At 55.3% G+C, this 20,809-nt stretch overlaps 1 protein-coding gene across 2 annotated transcripts; it reads right to left on the bottom strand.

Moving 5' to 3' along the window:
* On the bottom strand, positions 1-20,654 carry ASXL1 (ASXL transcriptional regulator 1). 2 transcript variants are annotated; one of them, XM_075438334.1, is made up of 12 exons: positions 20,533-20,654; positions 13,234-13,316; positions 10,301-10,409; positions 9,072-9,192; positions 8,900-8,997; positions 8,452-8,545; positions 8,012-8,164; positions 7,320-7,483; positions 7,130-7,226; positions 6,541-6,646; positions 5,469-6,084; positions 1-4,740 (listed from the first exon to the last, which is right to left on the bottom strand). In XM_075438334.1, exons 1-12 carry the CDS (start codon positions 20,590-20,592, stop codon positions 1,807-1,809), a joined length of 4,635 nt encoding a protein of 1,544 aa, XP_075294449.1. In that variant the 5' UTR covers positions 20,593-20,654; the 3' UTR covers positions 1-1,806. The 2 variants fall into 2 exon arrangements, with proteins under 2 accessions (XP_075294449.1, XP_075294450.1); XM_075438335.1 differs by having other exon boundaries at positions 8,033-8,164.
* Positions 20,655-20,809: the final 155 nt, after the last annotated feature.

Here is a 20,809-nt window from a genome sequence, read left to right as displayed (position 1 = left end):
AGTGTTTATTTTTCCAATACCACAAGGGACGTACACGAGCAGGCCCCCCCGCAGGGCTCCGCAAACCAGACCAGTCCAACCTGTACACTACGGCGGCCCCCGCGGAGGCAGAGCCAGGCCCCCCGGCTCCGCTCCCCATCTTTGGTCAGCAGGTTGCGCCCCGGGCTGCGGGCGCTGCTCCCGCTCTCGGTCCCACAGCGCGTCAAGGAGAAACCATTTCAGAGACTGAACTTGTCGCATCCCTCAGGCTTGCATCTCAAACAGGGACTTGTACGGTTAAAAAAAAAAAAAGTGCATGGTCCAGGGAGGTAGGATAGAGCTAGAAAAGGGAGAAGAACAGAAAATAACAATAACCCCCCTACAATTCTTGCTGCTGCTGCTTACAGACACCAGCAGAGCTCTCCCCCCCCGCAGCGATTCGCTCTCGGTAAGCAATGGCTCCGCGGAGCGAGAGCCGCGTCTCTGCTCTCCGTCTCTGGCTGCACAAGGACGGTCGCAGCGCCCAGCCCCGCCGCGGGAGCTCGGGTGCAGCCACACCGGGCACACGGGGGACGCGCAGCACGCGCTGCGGCCAAGCCCCCGGCTCATCCCGGAGCCCCCCGGCCCCACACGGGCACAGAGGGAGGGAGGGAGGGAGGCTGTTGGAAGCCAGAGGCACCGCTGCCCGTTGAGCCTCACGCTAAGCAAGACGGCGTGCAGCGGCTCTGCCGACAGCTGCAGATTAATAACTAACACCACTTGAATGCAATACTGCTGCCGAGTCTGAAAACCCAAGGGGAACAAAAAAAGCACCCTTGCTGCTCTATGTACATTCCACCCATTTACAGAGTTGGCCGGTACTGTGTACAACATATAAATACATGATCGAACAGATGCATAGAGGATACTTACAGGAGCCAAAGAACTCACTTTATACATCCAAGAATGAAAATATAAAAAAAAAAGGAATAAACACTGCTTGAACTGTCAGGTGCTCGTCACACAGATGCGCAGCTAGACGCTCGCACGCGGTCGCGGTCGTCGTGGCAAGGTCCTCGCCGCGGGGCTGCGGCGCAGAGCTCGCTGCCCACACCCCCGAGCTGCTCCGCGAGTCCGGGGTGGCTGGGCCGAGCGCGGCAGTCACAGCGGCTGGGCCGAGAGCGCAGCCCGGGCAGCGCCGTCCCGCGGGCCAGCAGAAGGCAGGCGCCTGTTTTATTTCCCTCGTCTCCTCGCGTGCTCCATCCAGCGCCAGGGCAGCTGCGCGTGGCGTGGCAGCCAGCGGCACGGTGCGTTACCGGGCTCAGGGCTCTGCTGCAGCATCCCAACGCCGCGCAGGACCGGCACCGCAGAGCAGCTCTTCGTGGGCGCCGCACAGCCGGACTTCCCAGGCAAAGCAGGAACGGAGATGGCGGAAGGGGAGAGTGGAAGACTATAGGGCCTCACCTGGCGCAGCCCTGAAGTAGAAAACACCCTGTTCCAGTTCCTTTGGATGGCAAGATTTCCTCGACGGAGGGTCCACGGGCTGCCACAGCAAACTGCCTCTCGCTCGGGCGGGAGCCTGGGCACGGCACCGCAGCACCACCAGCGTTTCCACGACAGCGCGAAGCCGAAGGGTCGGCACGGCCCCCGGCGTCAGGGTGTGACCGCCAGCAAGAACGGGTTTTGCACTGGAGGTCTCAGTGGGAAGGCAAGTCAACTTTCCTCACCAGAAGGAGTGTAACGGCATCTCTACTATAAACAGAGTAGTATTTTGTGTACAGGTTTCGGGAGCAGTCGTTATCAAAATACAGACACTGAATATACGCTCTGTCCCATGGCCACGATTTATTATCTCACCACAAGGCACAATACACAAAGCTTAGAGGGCCCTATACAGTCATCGTGACAAAACGCCCCGCAGCCTTTGCACATGATCATGGCCTTCAGGCTGCACGAGCACTGGAATGCCATCTCGTCGACGCCGCTGCCGTCGGCAAACATCTGCACAGAAAGCGACGCGCTACGGCTTGCAGCGAAGTTCGCTTTGTGGCTTAGCTGCATCACGCTTCCAGCAAGGCTTCTGGGAAAAGCTGGAGCGTTGGATGAATAATTAAAGCTGGTGGAATTCAGCTGCAGCTTAGAAAGCTTCCCATAAAATGCTTGCTTGATATTGAGCTGGGAGGGTATGGAAGAAGGCTCCAGCGGGTGACTCTGTCCTTTCCCCGCTTCCCTTGAAAGCTTGAAAAATGGCAAGTCCATGACGAGCGGAACGCTTCGGAAATGCTCCGTCAGCTCCCCGGGGCTCCGTGCCGCGTCCTTCCGGTTCTCCGCGTCGCTCTCGGCGGGGCTGCCGCACGCCAGCGCCTTCTCGGCTTTAATTCCTCCCGGGGCGTCGGCGCGCTGCTTCGAAGGCCACTCGTCCCTGGCCGCGGGCAGCCCCTCTCCCGCCGCCCGGCTCTTGTCCAGAGGAGTCTGCGTGCTGGGGGACAAGGCTCCCACCGCCGGGACTTGGTCCAAAGCCCTGGAGTGATGCAGTCTGACGCCGGGGCTGCAAGGAAAACCAGAACCAAAGAGTTTCTTGCCTTGAACTCCAACATAATTTTTATTGACCGATGTACCCCCTGTCTGATTCGGACCAAGAGAAGTCACAGCTGGAGATAAAAACCGAGGCTCCGTAGAGGCGTTCAGCTTCTCCGGACTTTTTGTGGTGATGACACTTGTCAACGGGCTGTGCTGTGGCACCCGATGGACCTTGGGCATCTCCCTCTGCTCCTCAAAGCTACAGGAAGAAAATGTTCTTTCCCGAGGGCCCGTATCGTCAGGCTTCCCAGAGGCACTTGCCACGTGCGCCGGTTGGTCTTGGCAGCTTAAAGCCGAGCCAGCTTTGGGATGTGTCTCTGGAATAGACTGATCCTCCGCATCCTCTGCTCCAGGCAGCGCCGCCCCCGACCCGCACTTCTCCTGGGGATCGACGGACGATCTCATCGGCTGGAAGTCATCACTCCTGCTCAGGGCACTCGTCTTCATTCCTACATCTGGAGAAGATTCTCTGCCAAAACAGCAACCGCTACCTCCCTCCATCTGCAGGGAGAGGCTTTCTGACTGCTGGTCAGGCAGCGGCTGTGTAAGTTCCAGCTTGATGGTGGTGTGAGATACTGGGAGAACGTCTTCCAGGGGAAGGTTCCCCTTCAGCAGCTGCATCACCAAAGGGTTGTTGGTCTCCACAGAGGAGAGAGGCCGAGCAGAGCCTGTCGGCCGCTCGCCCTTCTGCGGCAACGGTGCGCGCGCTGCTCCCCATCTCTGGGGCGGAGGCGCAGGGCTCGTCGCTGCGACAGCAGGGAAGTCCACAACACAGGCCAGGCTGGCTGTTTCCACAGAGGGTTCTGATCTAACCCCACCACGTCTCTCGGTGCTGCTGGGAGAGGAGGAGTCTTTCCCAGCCCCCTCCCTGCAGCCGACACTTCTGAAACACATACCCATCTCCGCGTTCTCATCAGCTCCGTCCCCTTCACAATCTGAAGCTGTGTCTGTCGTTTCACTGTATGTGCTCTGTCTTTCGTCGTCTCCGTTTGGCTTCAGCTCCTGAGGCTCTCTCAGGGGCTGATGGGCGTTTTCTGCTCCTGTTCCGGGGCACCTCTCCCTCAGCTGCAGAAGTCTCTCAGAGGTATCTATCCTATTCTCAGAAACAAAGTCGTCGTCTAGGGAAGGCTTCACCGGAGACTCTGCACTCTGCTCTTCACGACTCGGCCTGCCATCGCTCTCCTTCTCTGCCTGTGGGTGTGGAAGGTGACACAGCGCAGGGCCTGCCTTCTCCACTCCAGCAGTCGCTGCTCTGGAGTTACCACCATCAGCGGCGCGTTTTTCCACAAACGTTTCAGAGCCATTAAATCTAAATCTAGACACCATTTCTGACTCATGGCACTCTTTACCGCCTGATGACAAGTCTGGTAGAAGAGCAGGACAACTGGAGGAGTTTTCCTTCCCGACTGAAGGATGATCCACCTGTACAGCGGGAGCTCGAACATCTCTGAGCTCTGACACCACCTCACCTGCTGCCGAAGGACTGGTCACAGCTCCCTGCACCTGAGAACGAGACAGACCGTTTACTGGAGGAACCACGCACTTCAGCTTCGTGCTTTGCCTCTCCTGTGATGCAAGACAAGATGGTGTTTCGGTCCTTGGGTCACAAAGGAGCTGCTCAGGGCTCTCCTCCTGCCTCTCAGAAGTGGCATTGTCTAAGGGTGATCCAGTCGAAGCACCACAGGACTGCCTTCCAGGTGAACCATCACCAGGCTGAGCCTCCCCGGAGCTAGGGCCTGCCGTGCGTTCCAGATCACCGCTTCCCTCGCTCTTGGAGGAAAAGGGGTCTTGCTCTGAAGAGAGGAAGGAATTCCTGTTCGCCTCCTGAGCAGCCACCTCAGAGCTTCCCTTTTCTCCATTCAGATGGAGAGACGACAGTAATTGTGCTCGTTGTAGATCTGACGAACGCTTTCCACGAGTTCTCTTTGCTCTCCTGCGCCCTGCGTGGCTGCTGGATTCTCCTCCGCCACCTCCTTCGTCGGTGCTTCTCCCTCCGCCCGGGCCACCCCCACCGCCGATGGCGGCTGTGGCAGCTTCTCGCTGGGCTCGGGCTTGCAGAGCACGGGCTTTAATGTCTGCGAGGGTTCTGGCCCCAGTCCTGCCCCGGCTGGAGGGCTCCGTGTTGGGGATGATCCTGGGGCATATCTGGTAAGCGGGCTGACCTTTAACCACCCAGGGTGGTTTAATACGTGAAAGTTGAATCTGAAAGAAAGAGAAAAGCAATTAGTTCTAGCACTTCACCGTTTTCAGTGAAATGCATTTTATTAGCATCTGTTCATCACAGTTCTTATCACAACAATTCAGCAAAAATTTGAAATTCCAACTGAAAAATGAATTTTGACAGAGAGGCAGCGTGCTCCTGGTAACCCCTGCGTATGTGCTCTGTCACGTGCGATGCAAAGCTCAGTTCGCATTAGCATCATCTTACCAGAGCCAGCAGACAAATACGGAATGAGTGATTTGCATTCCGATCTTCAGAAACCAAAACGGTCTCCGCTACATCAGGATGCCTACCCTGAAGCTAACACCACGGATACCTCTAGTCAAGACGGGGGAAGTCAGCAGGAATACAACGATTCTGCCCAGGGGAAAGGAACTGAGAAACTGCTCAGGGTAAGAACACGATCTGAAGGTCTCCTCTGCAGCAAGCCACTGAGTTTCAGGAAAGCAATTTCTGTATCCACAGAAATGCAAACTAACAGAGTAAGTCAAGGTTACGCTGTGCGCTGCGCAAAGACCTTGGAATGATTTTCCATTCTTTGCCTGTCTAAATAAGATAGTAAACTGTGGTAATCAGAGGTACTCAGCCAGCTCTGCCAGTGAAACCCGTCCACTCCTTCAGATGACAACACTTGACATTTTAATCGTGTTTTGATGCTACTGAGCATGACAGCCCTGAGACACCAAGCAGCTATAATTCTCTTTCCTACCCGGATGGGTGGGACTTTTGGCTCCTCTTTAGTAGGCTGTGGCTTTTCTGGGTGAACACTTTCAATTGTGTTACGAAAGGACTGACGATCTTCAAGCCGGGGCTTCTTTTCGGGGAAGGATGCAGAGGCAGCCTCCTCAAAGCGCTTCCTCTTCTGGTCCTTGGACTCCCGAGCAGAGTTCTCCTGGGGCAAACTGGGAATTCTGTTTGCAGCTGCCAACGACAGATCTTCCGATTTAGTGTGTAATCTGGAAGTCTCTGGAGAGAGGTGCAGTTCTGAGCTCTCTGGCTTCAGTGCTGCAGCCGAAGGGCTCGTCAGATCATCCTTCTTCAGGTCTGTCTCAGGCTTTGTCTCTTTCTGCAGAGAGGAGTCTGGTCCCGCAGCAGCGGTCTCTTTGGAAGTCTCCGTTTGCTCAGGTTCACGCAGTTTGTACAGGCTCCTCCTGGCTCTGCATCGCAGGTCGGCCCGGGAGCGTTTCTTGAAGTGCCCATCTCTCTGCCGGGTGGAAGGACCGCGCGGCAGTCTGCCTTCTCCTTTAACAGTCAGTCCTGTCCTGTTCTCAGCGTCTTCTTGCACCAAATTCTGCTCCTGGGATTCTTCTTGGGTCAAGCCCAACCTATGAAGCAAACACAAAAACTAGCTAAAAGCTAAAGCCCATCCTAATTTAAGCATTTCATCTTTTACTTATAGCTGTACTGCCACCGCCACACACAGTAACACACCAGTTACAAGGCAGAGACTCATCGCACCCTCACGAAGTCAGTCGGCCACGAGACAACCTACACATTTGCTATCCCACATTACTACCACAGAGAATGAGGAAAAATAAGATGTGAAGATTTGTGATGGAAAACGAGGAATATTAACTTGTCTTGGAAACAAAATAGATGGGCTACAAAATTCTGCTGTGACCCAGCCAATTCCACTAGGGACTGCCCTGGAGGAACAGTTGGAGTGATTCACCCACAACCTCCATTTCTGCTGAATCTTCTCGGGTATCTGCACGCAGAAACACACTCTGCCACCTGCACAAACACAGATACAACAGGACAGACTAGGTGAAACTTCTCACTTTTGTCCATAGTAGTCCTCAAAGAACTTCTCTTTCCATTGCTCCACTCTCTTTTCCTTTTCCATCTCCTGCCGAATTCGAACTTGCATCTCATGGGTGAATTCACCTACATGGAAGCAAGAGACTGAAATTCAGTTCCAAACAAAACCGATTCTGCAAATGCAACCTTCTGTGTTTTAACAGTATAGTAGCTAAATATACAAAGGACAGATTTGCTGGCATCGCCCTGCTCTCCAGCCTACCACGGATCCACATGCTGCCTGCAACTCCACAGGGGCAGTGGCTGCACAGTCTCAAGCAAGCCTGAAAAAAATTGTGTTTCCCAGACAGAGGCCACCACCAAAGGCAAGATGAGTCTAGCACTCCTTGACACTTCCACCACTTTGTTCTGAAGGTCCCACGGCACCAAAGGAAAACACGTCTTTGATTTTAAACACAAAAAATGTAAGAAAGAAGAAAAGTCTGGGGCAACACAGCCAGAGTCCCAGCAAAGCTGGTCTAAATTCCCATTAACTGTAAAAGAAAAACAAACAAAAGCCCATAAAATGAATACCTATTCTCCAGCCACCTAGGAAAGGGAACAACTCACCATCAGCTAGGCGTTCTCTCCAGCTCTGAGCAGCGTGGGTGAAGAATTCGTTATTCAGAGCACTGCCACTGAGACGCATCAGCCCGTCAGCCCCAACCTGACGGACAAACAGAAAACGCTTGCTCCAGCCGTTCCGCGGGCAAGAGGCAGCGCAGTGAAGGGGAAAGACCCCAGCGCTGCACCCTCGTACCTGTCGGTCGACTTCTGGAAGGAGGTAGAGAAGCTGCTGCTGGAAATGCGACGGGAGTGCATTGAAGGTTCTGGAGTTGATCAGAGCTCGCAGGTTTGTATTGACAAGGATGGAGCCCGGTGTTTCAAAGTCAATATCCTCACCCCGGTTTCGTTTCATTTGCCCTGTAGTTTAAGGACAGACAAATAAAATAAAGGGTTTTGTACAAAATTATTTCAGCATCATGGGCAAGAAATTCATGTCAAGCCACCACAGCAAAAGGAGCAAGATCACAGAATCACAGAATCACAGAATAGTAGGGGTTGGAAGGGACCTCTGTGGGTCATCTAGTCCAACCCTCCTGCTGAAGCAGGGTCACCTACAGCAGGCTGCACAGGATAGAGGAGGAAAGACGGTAGTACTGAAGTCTGAAGAAAGACTCTCTCAAACACGCTAATTAATAGACATGTATCTGGAATTGTGACATGAGGTCACATTTCTGTCACGTTCAGGTACAATTCTCAACGCTGCTCTTCAGAGCAGACAAACTTTTAGACAACTGTCTCACTAATGTTCAGGGGACAACGTCTGGCTCGCAAGCCGTGAGACCGTCACATGCCTTCTGCAGGGAGAGAACCTCAGATACAGCCGGACTTCAACACGGCCCGCTTTTACGGTCAATTATTCTTCCCCCTTTCATCGCAAGCACCTACCAGCTGGGGGCTTTCGGATACCTCTCAGAAGCTGCGGAGGATCCCTGTTTATTTCTGTTCTGCTACGCAAGGTGGCTTTGCACAGAGCCAAAGAGCTGCTGCTGCTGCTGGATGTGCTGCTGCTCTCCCCATCGGCATGCCTTCCTGTGAAGCCTAAAAACAAAATGATTTCTTAAAAATATGCAAAGAAGAGCAGAAGCCCAACTTGGAGAGTGGTTTTAGCATAAAAGAAGCGTCTGCTAATAACAGATCCACTGTTACAGGGTATTGCCCAGATACCAACTCTTTTGATGGAGATAAACACACGCACAGCTCGATGGCATCCATTCTCATGAAGCATTAAAGAAATCCTCAGGCAAACTTACAGATAACGAGGGACGACTGACCAAGAGCTGTCCGTGCAGTCACTAGGAAACCCCCACAACAAAAGCAGTGCTCACCAGAGGCAGACTCCATGTGGGCCCCGTTTACTTTCAGCGGTGTTAAGACAACACGTGGCAGCATTACCCCGGTCTTTTTCTTTTGTTTGGTTGTCTGCGGTCCAGCAAGAAACCAAAAACAGAAGAAAGAAACACAGACATTAGGGAGGGGTAAAACAATCTTCTAAGCAGCACGTTTCCCAGTTAAAGAATTACCTGGCTCCTCGGCAGATCTTCAGGTGTCCTTATACATAATAATTTAATTACTCGCGACTGGCAGGGAATTCAAAATGACCTTCCTGTAGGTGATCGCTCCCCACCCCGTGAACTCCCCACCTCAGGAGACAGCCCCGTAGCTCCGAGGCACCTGTGCACAACTAGTCCCTGCCATGCTCGCCCGGCTGTCACGCCGTGAGGAAAGCTCCCCTTGAGAGGCTCCGTGCTTCCCAGCAGCCCCTCTTTTTCCTACCTGGGAGGCGGTTCTGTAGCTGTCCCGCGTAGCAGCGGGTCCCTTGCTCTGAGACTCGGTGGAACAGGAGGCGTTGGATGAGGTTTCATCCAGAGACACTGAAAGAGATGGGCACTCAGTCAGGCGCCGGAGCAGATCCCGTAGTTTAGGATTAACGTCATTAGACACTTACCATCGTTATCACCACTCACAGTGCTTGCTTCATTGGACTCGCAACTTTCTGCGTCTGCTGTATCCTCCAGCTCCTCCCCTTCTGGCACCGACAGATTCCGAGACCACTGCAGGGCATCCTTCTACACGGGCAAACAGAACCGGGGTGGCCACAGTCCTCCCTCCCCCCCGCCACCACTTCATCCACCGGAACAGACCGTTTAGTGGGTATAGTTTTTAGGCTTAGTTTTTTGCATCTTCCTTATTGTAATCCTTGATGCAGAAAGGTATTTTCAGGTATATTTGGGCTCATAGTGGAACAGAAGTCATCTAAACTGCTAGCGCACTTCATAGACACCTCCTAGACGAGTAACTCAAACGCACCCAAAATAGGCACGGTTAACGATTTGTCGCCATTTTCTGCAAGCCAGCAGTTTCTCTAAAAAAGAAGTATCTCACTCCTCCCATGAAAGAATAGGTAGCATCAGAGCAGCCAACTACTAAGACAGTAAGCTTAGGAGATGTATTTACTACTTGTATAATCAAAGCCATTTCAACACCATCTATTTTCCAGCAAAATACGGCAACTCAACAAAATTTCCTACCAGCTGAAAAAAAGAATCAAGTGAAATAGCCGAGATATCTGTTGTCTATCAACTTGATACTTACCAGGGAATCCAACAGTATAAAACAATGCAAAAGAAAAGCCTAAGACCAGAAACATTTTCAACATTTAAGACTACTGGGACAATAAACTAAAAATAAAAAACGTTCCAGAGAGATCTCAAGATCTGAGGAAAACGGTGATGCTAAATATACACAGAACACACAGAACACAAAACCACCAACCAGAAGGGTGAATATACATTTTCTTATCAAGATTTTACTTGTAGCTACACGCTGTTGGACCAATTTAGTGTTTTGGTTGGCTGTGTTCCCTCCTGGCTGGCAGAAAGGAGTGAATGGCACTGTGTCGGTAAGCAGCCACCTGAGTCGGACACCAAGTAGTGGAATAAGAGGATTGACCTTGCTTGTGCAATGCAAGAAATAACAGGGTTTTTTAAAAGGAATTTTTCATATATGACTGAAGATAGCTGAAAGGTACAAGCTCTAACAAAATAATGAATTCCAGACACTCCTTCACATGACCGTCTCACACGCAGCACACTCCGCTCATCTGATGCTCGGCGACAGCTCAACACGCAGCTACGCGTAACGCGCAGAACCCGCACCTCGGCCCTCGGCACTTACCTTGAGCGTGAACAGGCTGATGCGTCCAGGCAGCTTATAGAAGAGCCCGTCACCTCCCCTGGAGTTGGAGTGGAGCATGGCGTTGAGGCAGGCCAGCGGAGAAGTGCCACTGAAACAGAGGCGGAACACCGTCAGTTTTAGGAAACGGCCTCATCGAGAGAACAGCCTGAAAGGTCTGTTTGAACAGGCACGGCGCAGCTGCCCGAGGGGAACGGAGGTGACGCTCAGCAGCCTCACGGGACGGGCACTTCAGCCAGAGCAGCATTACCGCTTCCCTCCGTGACCTCCGCATCAGCCTCACCACACGGCAGCGCGGCGGAGAACAGGAAACGTGATGCCCAGTTACTCTCAGCCATTTTGAGATGCTTCTGATTTTCATTACCTGCTTCCTCCCTCTCTCTGCTTGAAACTCTCAGAGTCGGACTGATTTTACAACCCTCCCTGATTTACTCAGCAGTAGAAAGATGTAAACAAAACCAGCACAAACTGCACACGTGCGTGTTTCTGGCACGCCCTCCCTGACCTGTCGCAGACAAAACCGCTCCAGCACAGTTAGATCCAAAAGGTCTGAGGCGCTGCTCTGTCGCGTCCCACGTAACTCCCCGGTGAAAGCCACCATCCCACGCTCACACCGATGGGAACTTCTGGGCCACGTAATCTCGCGTTTTCCGACACGTCACACATGTACAGGCAGAAAGTTACTTGGAAGAGACATTAAAGCAGTATCGATTTCATTATTATTAAAAGCGAAACTGAAAACTGGATTGAGACAAAATATTTCAAAGAAAGTCATTCTCAGATTGAAAACTTAGAACATTTTCTGTTTCCATCCCGAATGTGTTTGTTTTTTTGGACGGTTCTTCATAAGCCTTGGCAACAGAATTCCCCTGTATCACTTCTAGATGCTACCAAAAAAATTTCCAGCCTTCTGCCCTGTGAGACGGTGTTTTCCCTTCTGTGTTTGAGACACTCCGAGCACACTAACCAGCCGCAGAGCGTGCTTGCTCAGAATGGCAAAATAAATCGTTTTCCCCAAATTCAGGAAAAACCAAACCATTAAAACTCCCCCAGGAGCTAGAGCTCAGCAACAGTGCTGGGCCCCAGCACCAGCCACGCCGGACCATAACTGCCACCCGTCAGGAACACGGCCCTCCCAGCCACGCAGAGAGAACCCCGCACCGGGGAACGCCGGCTCAGCGTCGATTCAAAGGCAGAAAGGTCCCGAGACACCGAGCCGTTTCCTTCAGGAAACGGAGTTTCAGGAAGGGCTGCTACACAAACACCAGCGAAGCCCGCGGCGCAGTCAGCTAGGCAGGATCACTGCCTTCATTCTGTGAGCAACTACGCCCCGAAGAAAAGAGTCTTCTCTTAAAGCGGTGCATTTATGGCCAGGGAAGGGAAAGCAGATATCACGAGGGAAGAACACCCACCTCTGAAGCAACCTCTCTGGGGTTTAACTTGACACAAGCTCCAAAGTCTGGTCTGTGAGAGGCCACTCGTCAAAACTGGGAGAGCACCAAGAGAATTTACGTGTGTGAAAAGAGACCTGCTGGGACCTTTAGCAGGGCACAGCCTAAGCACGCAGATCTTCCACTGCCTGCTCAAGTGACAGGACTGATGTAAGAAAGGTGCAGAGTACTGATTGCACAAAGCTATATGAAGGTTGGACTAGATGACCCACAGAGGTCCCTTCCAACCCCTACTATTCTGTGATTCTGTGATTAAAGGCCTGTCTGAGCTCGACCCCGAGCAGTGACACCACCGCCCGTACCCACACCAGCGCAGATCTCCTCCCCAAGGGTCGCCAGTGGCAGGTGGGCGTTCGACAGCCCCGATATCGATGCAGCAACACGCGCCAGGACCGTCCCTCTCCAAACACAGCACCTCCGCATGCATCACCGCTTCTCACTATTGAGACCACCCCAGTTGTTGCCTTGTTTCAGACACAAATCAGGGGCAGGAACAAGCTAACATTTTGAGTTGCTGAGTGCCAGAAGAAACTGGTTTACCTTCTGTGGCTGGGTAAAGCAGAGGTTCAGGGAAGGCAAACGCCATGGTGGAACACAGTCCACAGCGTCAAGGTGAGGGAGCAGCAAGACTAGAAACGGCCCACGCATCTGGATTCCCCAGCAGTCAACGGGCAGCACCCCAAAGCCCTGCTGCTTCTGTCCCTGGCAGGCAAACTTCCTTCTTCTTGCCATGCAGCACGAACCGAGGCATCTGGACTATCACGGTTACCTACTTTCTTTGACCTGCAAGACCCTCTGTATTTCTCTTCTACTATGGTCACAGAAACACATGGACGTTCCAGGAACTTAACCAAGAAAACCTGTCTCCCGCTCCTGCCGCTCCTCAGGCTCCACACCAGGTTCTCTTCCATGTGAAACCCAGGCTGAGATGGGCATCTCCCCTGTACGACGTCAAAAGCCCCAGCAGTGCGAGCTGTGCTATCACGGGGCTCAAAAGTCTGAGCAGAAGCCACTATAGTCATATAAAGAAGACTTTTTTTGAGTCTCCTAAAACACGTCTGCTCTAGAAAGGAAGCATCAGAGGAGACAAAATGTAAGGTGTTCTCAAACTACAGAGACACAATAGCAGAAACTACGGGGAGCTACTCAGGAGAGACCCACACGAGTAAGCAGCTAAGCACAAGACAAGGCAGGAGTCTGATCTGCACGAGGCATTTATCTTCCAACAGGTGGACGAAGGGGACTCCGTATGTTATCAAAAAAATCCAAGAACAGCTTCCAGGTATTGTCAAAGGAAAAAAAACCACCTGTATCTTAACGTCTATACTGTCACCTGCAATTACCATGCTGGAAGGAGAAAAGTGGGCTGGAGCTGAGGCAGAATTGCACGGAGCAACACAAGCCTTCGTACACAGCCTCCCCCATGCTCCTCGCTACGTTTGAGCCAAGATCATCAATACTAACCTCATTTCCTTTAGTCCTTCAGCCTCTATGACCTGCAGAATCTGTTTTGGGGTCATAGGAGCATCAGAGTAATTTTCCAGCACCTGAAAAGACAGAAAGAACACGTGTCATTACAGAATTTGCTCCTCCGTTCACAGAACTGCTCCACCAGCTGTGGTTCGGATCCAGCAACGCCTCTTAAACCCTCACTCATCTGCAGAAGACACGCGCTGAAAATTTCAGGCTACCTCAAGATTCAATCATGGTAAACATCACAAAAAGGTTATCTTAATCTGGTCCCTAACGAACTGAAATACAAACATGAAGGAGAGAAAAAAGCAGCAGAATTTGGCCACACACCGGCTTCCCACCCGCACGCTGCCTAGCAAGTTGTAGCGATGGAAAACGTTCTCCCCGCCAGATACCTTCCCACCTCGCTACAAAGCAACCAGTATTTTTCTGGCAATAAAACTATTACTGTACAACTGTATAATTTGGTTGTGTGCCTTCCTTGGATTACCGCATTCATTTCATCTCCATTCCCCCTCAAGGAGGGTTCCGCAGGTAAGAGTCACAATTCTTGTCAGAGAAGGACAGGATTCAGAAAAGGACAGCAATAACGGTAAAGGATGTGGAAAAAAATGACGGGTAGAGACACTAAAAAGATTTGGATTGCTTGCCTTTGAAAGAAAATGAGTGAAGTCAGATATTAAAAAGGCAATAAAATAAATAACAACTCATCCTTCAACATCCAGTCTGAAGAACAGAACCACCACGTGTATGCAAAGAAATAAAAAGGCTATTACTATTTTTTTTTTATATATAAAAAAAAAGCCTGTGGAACTTACTGCTCCCAAATGCCTGGAAGCAAGGACTCGGGGATTCAAACAGAGGACTGGACATTTCTGTGGATAAGACGATTACCCACATAAACAGGAAACAACCAACAAAACTAAGCTGTGGGAGACGCGAACCACGATGCGCCTTTGGGAGCAGATTGCCCCCCACTGCACCTTCCCCGGAGCAGACAGCGCTGCTCTCCCAGCGCCGAAGGCAGAGGACCCAGCCGGGCCCCGGCTCCGACCGGGCGAAAAGGCTGCGACAGAGGCACAGGGCACGGCCCCAGACACCCAAGGAAAGCAGCACCGGGTATTTACTCGGGAACTTTGTGATCGTAACTGTGGTCTCAGTTCCCCGAACGCCCTGGCCGCAGTGATGCACAGCCCTGCTTTCGTTTCTCACCGTGCCCCAAGCAGCCAACGCCGCGACGCTGTCTTTCAGTTTGACTTGTGCGAGGAGCTGGGAGGAACCCAGACGGCCCCTTCATATCAGCAGCACCTAGCACTGAGTCACTGCCGCAGCGGGGCACGGCACAGGGCCCGCAGCCTGCTCCCGGGCCTGACGAACCGGACATTGGCAAAATGAACGTCCTGCAGGGCACCATGTGCCTCCCCGCACCATCTCCGACCTCCACAAGTGAAGACAAACCCAACCTGGGTCACTGCAGCTCTGCGCTCCAACGACTTTTTGTGATGAAAGATGAGGAGCTACTGGAGAGAGTTCAGCGGAGGGCTGCGAGGATGAGGAGGGGACTGGAGCATCTCTGCTACGAGGAGAGGCTGAGGGAGCTGGGCTTGTTCAGCCTGGAGAAGAGAAGGCTGCGAGGGGACCTTAGAAATGCCTCTCAATATGTGCAGGGTGAGGGTCAGGAGGACGGGGCCAGACGCTTTCCAGTGGTGCCCAGCGACAGGACAAGGGGCAACGGGCACAAACTGAAGCAGAGGAAGCTCCAGCTGAACCCGAGGAAGAACTTCTTCCCTCTGAGGGTGACGGAGCCCTGGCCCAGGCTGCCCAGGGAGGCTGTGGAGTCTCCTTCTCTGGAGATATTCCAGCCCCGCCTGGCCGCGGTGCTGTGCCCCCTGCTCTGGGTGACCCTGCTTGGGCAGGGGGCTGGGCTGGGGGACCCACAGAGGGCCCTGCCAACCCCTGCCGTGCTGGGAGTCTGTGAAAGGAATTTCTTAAATCATATCCACCCAAAACGTATTTTTCAGATGCTTGAAGACAAGCATCAGTGGTGCCAACCTGGTAGGGGATGGACACTGGAGAACTGCGTAACCCGAGACAGAACACAACGAAAACACCACGAGTGTAAAGAGCAGCTCGGAGAAAGCGACCGGCTGCCTCCGGAGCGAGGGAACAATCTTGATTCCCGGTCTCTATTGCTCCATCACACTTTTTCCTTTGCTAATCAAAAAGCCTCCGTAGGTCACAGAATCACAGAATAGTAGGGGTTGGCAGGGCCCTCTGTGGGTCATCTAGTCCAACCCCCCTGCCGAAGCAGGGTCACCCAGAGCAGGCTGCACAGGACCTTATCCAGGTGGGTCTGGAATATCTCCAGAGAAGGAGACTCCACAGCCTCCCTGGGCAGCCTGGGCCAGGGCTCCGGCACCCTCAGAGGGAAGAAGTTCTTCCTCCTGTTCAGCTGGAGCTTCCTCTGCTTCAGTTTGTGCCCGTTGCCCCTTGTCCTGTCCCGACGTTTCCGTGCCTTCCTCGTGAACCATCCCCCCGTCGCGCGCAGGAGCGGGCGGCTGAGAAAGGGGAACACAAAATGGAACACGCCTGTTCTGAGACACGAGGAAATTCTTCACAGCTGCCAAAACCTCTCTCGAGTGAGAGACAGAGCAAGCAAAACACGCAGCCGAAAACTGAGCGTGAATGAGCATTTACATAAAGATAAAAGAATCTCTGCGCAGGGGAACAATTTCCAATCAGCAGCTCTATCAGCTGTGCAGACTGCTTCATGGCAGCGCTGGGGGGAGACCCCGCCGCCCTCCCCGCCGAAGCACGCGCCCGCCATCCCTCCCCACCCTCACACCGCCCGCACCGACAGCTTCGACAGCGTCGGCTCGTCCCTGCCCCAGCAAGAGGGTTCTTCCCCTCCGCCGTCTGTAGTGCTGACAGTCAAGGGTTCCTCTGTCCCTAATTAAGGAGGTTTACAGAATCACAGAATCACAGAATAGTAGGGGTTGGAAGGGCCCTCTGTGGGTCACCCAGCCCAACCCCCTGCCCAAGCAGGGTCACCCAGAGCAGGCTGCACAGCACCGCGGCCAGGCGGGTCTTGAATATCTCCAGAGAAGGAGACTCCACAGCCTCCCTGGGCAGCCTGGGCCAGGGCTCCGGCACCCTCAGAGGGAAGAAGTTCTTCCTCATGTTCAGACGGAACTTCCTGTGCCTCAGTTTGTGCCCATTGCCCCTTGTCCTGTCGCTGGGCACCACTGAAAAGAGCTTGGCCCCATCCTCCTGACCCCCACCCTGCAGATATTTGTAGGCATTTATAAGGTCCCCTCGCAGCCTTCTCTTCTCCAGGCTGAACAAGCCCAGTTCCCTCAACCTCTCCTCGTAGGGCAGATGCTCCAGTCCCCTCACCATCCTCGTAGCCCTCCGCTGGACTCTCTCCAGTAGCTCTTCATCTTTCTTGAACTGGGGAGCCCAGAACTGGACACAGTACTCCAGATGAGGCCTCACCAGGGCAGTGTAGAGGGGAAGGAGAACCTCCCTTGTCCTGCTGCCCACACTCTTCTTGATGCACCCCAGGATCCCATTGGCTTTCTTGGCAGCCAGGGCACACTGCTGGCTCATGGTTAACCTGTCGTCCACCAGGACACCCAGGTCCCTCTCCGCAGAGCTGCTCTCCAGCAGGGCCGCCCCAGCCTGTACTGGTGCATGAGGTTGTTCCTCCCCAGGTGCAGGACCCTGCCCTTGCCCTTGTTGAACCTCATCAGGTTCCTCTCTGCCCAGCTTTCCAGCCTGTCCAGGTCTCGCTGAATGGCAGCACAGCCTGCTGGTGTATCTACCACACCTCCCAGTTTGGTGTCATCAGCAGACTTGCTGAGGGTACATTCTAACTCTTCATCCAGGTCGTTGATGAAGAAGTTAAACAAGACTGGGCCCAGTACTGACCCCTGAGGGACACCACTTGTCACCAGCCTCCAACTAGACTCAGCGTTTACATCACTCCCCCAATTAATTTAGTAGACATCCAGCTCTGACAGCACTTGTTGAGTAGTCCCGCGGCTCTGGGTGTTCAAATCAACCTTTAAGGGCTTCTTTTCTGGCACGTGCGTAGCATTAGCTCTGCGGGAGCAGCAGCATCGAAAAGCACTCGTGCCCACGACTCTGCGAACCACCGAGAGGAACACAAAACAGCGCGCGTCAGAAAGGAAAATTAAAAGCACTTTGACAGGGAGCACGTGTAAGACCAGTGTTAAATAAAGATCTATTTTTAGTGGATTTACAATCGGTCCTGCAAGCTGGAAGTGCAGCTACGTGATGGTATAGGTCCCTGCGTGGACAACCGAGCCCAGACCGTTCTGTTCCTGGTTCACCGATGGCTCTGGGCTGCTGCCGGGCTCAGACGTCCCCTGTCCCCCTGCGCCCAAGGGCCTGGCCACAGGACAGGGGAGAGGGGCTGTGCGGGGAGACCCCCTTCCCACCCCACAGGGAGGGAGAGGAGGTGCCTTAGGAGACAGCTCTGCTGCGTTGGGCTGCCCACAAACATGGCGGGGGTCACCCGGTAGAGCCCGACTGAGGTGCGAGGTGACCCAGCGCGGCCTCCACCGCGAGGTCACCCACCAGCGGCGCGACGGCTCACGGGACGGGATCTCAACGAGCAACGCGACGAAGCACGAGACCACCAGCCTCCCGCAGTGACCTTCTGTGGGGGGCAGCTCGGGTCCTCGCCCAGTTCTTCAGGCCGAGTCACACGGGCCTGAAATACTGCGATTTACACACAAAAGACGACGCAAGCTGCTGGCAGACAGACGCCTGCCTGGTTAGGTCTCCTCTTGGCAATGCAGGGTCCTGCACCTGGGGAGGAACAACCCCAGGCACCAGTACAGGCTTGGGATGGACCTGCTGGAGAGCAGCTCTGCGGAGAGGGACCTGGGTGTCCTGGTGGACGACAGGGTGACCATGAGCCAGCAGCGTGCCCTGGCTGCCAAGAAAGCCAATGGGATCCTGGGGTGCATCAAGAAGAGTGTGGGCAGCAGGACGAGGGAGGTTCTCCTTCCCCTCTACACTGCCCTGGTGAGGCCCCATCTGCAGTGCTGGGTCCAGTTCTGGGCTCCCCAGGTCAAGAAAGGTGAGGAGCTACTGGAGAGAGTCCAGCGCAGGGCTACGAGGATGATGAGGGGACTGGAGCATCTCTCCTACGAGGAGAGGCTGAGGGAGCTGGGCTTGTTCAGCCTGGAGAAGAGAAGGCTGAGAGGGGACCTTAGAAATGCCCATAAATATCTGCAGGGTGGGGGTCAGGAGGACGGGGCCAGACTCTTTCCAGTGGTGCCCAGCGACAGGACAAGGGGCAACGGGCACAAACTGGAGCAGAGGAAGCTCCAGCTGAACCCGAGGAAGAACTTCTTCCCTCTGAGGGTGACGGAGCCCTGGCCCAGGCTGCCCAGGGAGGCTGTGGAGTCTCCTTCTCTGGAGATATTCCAGCCCCGCCTGGCCGCGGTGCTGTGCAGCCTGCTCTGGGTGACCCTGCTTGGGCAGGGGGCTGGGCTGGGGGACCCCAGAGGTCCCTGCCAACCCCTACTATTCTGTGATTCTGTGATTGGCAAGCAGGAAGAAAACGCTCTGGCAGCCAAGCAAACCTCACGCAGAAGGAGCACCGAGACTGAAATGCCCTCAGTCCCAGACACGGGTCCCGGCTGGACTCACCCACACCGCTCCTCCTGGACGCCCGCGTGCGCCAGCGCGTAACCCGGCCAGGCAAAGCCAACATAAACGCACGGGAGAACAAGGAACCCAACGCCCTCACGCCCTGCGGATCCCTCTCCGTGGAGGTCCGTAAGCTACTCGGCACGGGCGCCCACATCGTGACGGGCCGAGAGCCGCTGACAGGGCGACGGGCAGGGAGCCGCGGGGATCCGTCCGATCACCCCTCGCTCCGCACACCGGCACCCCTGCGCCTGCCCAGGTCCCGGGGCAGCGGCAGCCAGCGGTGACCCCTCCAGAAACACAGCCCCGACCTGCTCACGCTCGCTACCAGAATACACTGGTATTTATAATTTACAGTTATAAATCGCATTTAAGACAGAGACGACTTCAGCGCCTCGCGGAGAGAGACGACCCTTCTCCCACCGCGCCCGCTGAGCGCCCGCAGACCGGTGCGGAGTTAGGTTTGCAAGTTTGTGCCTCCAACAAAGTGATTCCCGCAGACAGACGGACAGACAGACCACGGCACAGCCGCAGCGACATCCCCTGAAACCAGAAGCGACAAAGTAAGGCCGTGGAGGGGGTGATGGTGACCCCGGGGTGCAGCCTGCACACCAGCCCCGCACACAGCTGGGTTTCACAGAATCCCAGAATGGTCGGGGTTGGCAGGGACCTCTGGGGTCACCCAGCCCAACCCCCTGCCCAAGCAGGGTCACCCAGAGCAGGCTGCACAGCACCGCGGCCAGGCGGGGCTGGAATATCTCCAGAGAAGGAGACTCCACAGCCTCCCTGGGCAGCCTGGGCCAGGGCTCCGTCACCCTCAGAGGGAAGAAGTTCTTCCTCGGGTTCAGCTGGAGCTTCCTCTGCTCCAGTTTGTGCCCGTTGCCCCTTGTCCTGTCGCTGGGCACCACTGGAAAGAGTCTGGCCCCATCCTCCTGACACCCACCCTGCAGATATTTAGAGGCATTTCTAAGGTCCCCTCTCAGCCTTCTCTTCTCCAGGCTGAACAAGCCCAGCTCCCTCAGCCTCTCCTCGTAGCAGAGATGCTCCAGTCCCCTCCTCATCCTCGCAGCCCTGCGCTGGACTCTCTCCAGTAGCTCCTCATCTTTCTTGAACTGGGGAGCCCAGCACTGGACACAGCACTGCAGATGGGGCCTCCCCAGAGCAGAGCAGAGGGGGAGGAGAACCTCCCTCGCCCTGCTGCCCACACTCCTCTTGCCGGAGGGCTCAGCCATGGAGGCTCCGGCCGGGCCCGGCGGCTCCGCGTCCTCCCCCGGGGGGGGGGGGGCTGAGCTCAGCAGAGGGACCCACTCCCGCGGCCTGGCGGGGGGGGTGAGGCGGGCCCGGGGACCCCCGGCGGCGGGCGGCTCGGCCCAGAGCCCCCTCGGGCTGCGCTCGCACCGCCCCGGGCCCCCCTCCCCGCCCCACCCCGGGGTTCATCTCTTCCCCGGCCGCGGGACCGAGCGGGCACCGGCGCCCCCTCCCCCCGCCCAGCCCCGGCCGCCGGGGTCGCGTGTGCCCCCCTCCCCCCCGTTACTCGAGGGGCGGCCCCGGGCGGGAGAGGCCCCCCAGGCCCGGCCGAGCCCCGCGCCCCGCCCCCCCCCTCACCAGGCGGGCGGCCTCGGCCCACGTGCGCTCCTTCTTCCTCCGCTGCTTCATCTCCCTCATCCTCCTCCTCCTCCTCCCGCGCGGGGCAGCGGCGCGGCGGGCGCGGACCGTTAGGCGCGCGGGCGGCGGGCGGGCGGCGGCGGGGGCGGGGCGGGGCGCGCGCGGCCGGGCGGGCGGGCGGGCGGCGGGCGCGCGGGGCGGGGCGGGCGGGGCGCGAGGCGGGGGCGGCTCCGGGCGCTACGGGAGGAGGCGGCGGCGGCGGCGGCTCGGGCCCGAC

The sequence above is a fragment of the Opisthocomus hoazin genome, chromosome 18, assembly GCF_030867145.1.
Source record: "Opisthocomus hoazin isolate bOpiHoa1 chromosome 18, bOpiHoa1.hap1, whole genome shotgun sequence".
Taxonomy (NCBI): Eukaryota; Metazoa; Chordata; class Aves; order Opisthocomiformes; family Opisthocomidae; genus Opisthocomus; species Opisthocomus hoazin.
Note: the sequence above shows the minus strand (reverse complement) of the source record. Positions and strands in the feature narration are given on the sequence as shown.

Bases quoted from the DNA above. Each gene is read 5' to 3' on its own strand.
- ASXL1 (XM_075438334.1), bottom strand. From the start codon at position 20,592: ATGAGGGAGATGAAGCAGCGGAGGAAGAAGGAGCGCACGTGGGCCGAG. The intron at 8,998-9,071 runs GTAAGTGTCTAA...CATCTCTTTCAG, and splicing joins TGTGAGTGGTGATAACGATG to TGTCTCTGGATGAAACCTCA. The intron at 7,227-7,319 runs GTACGAGGGTGC...TTTGTCCGTCAG, and splicing joins TTCCAGAAGTCGACCGACAG to GTTGGGGCTGACGGGCTGAT.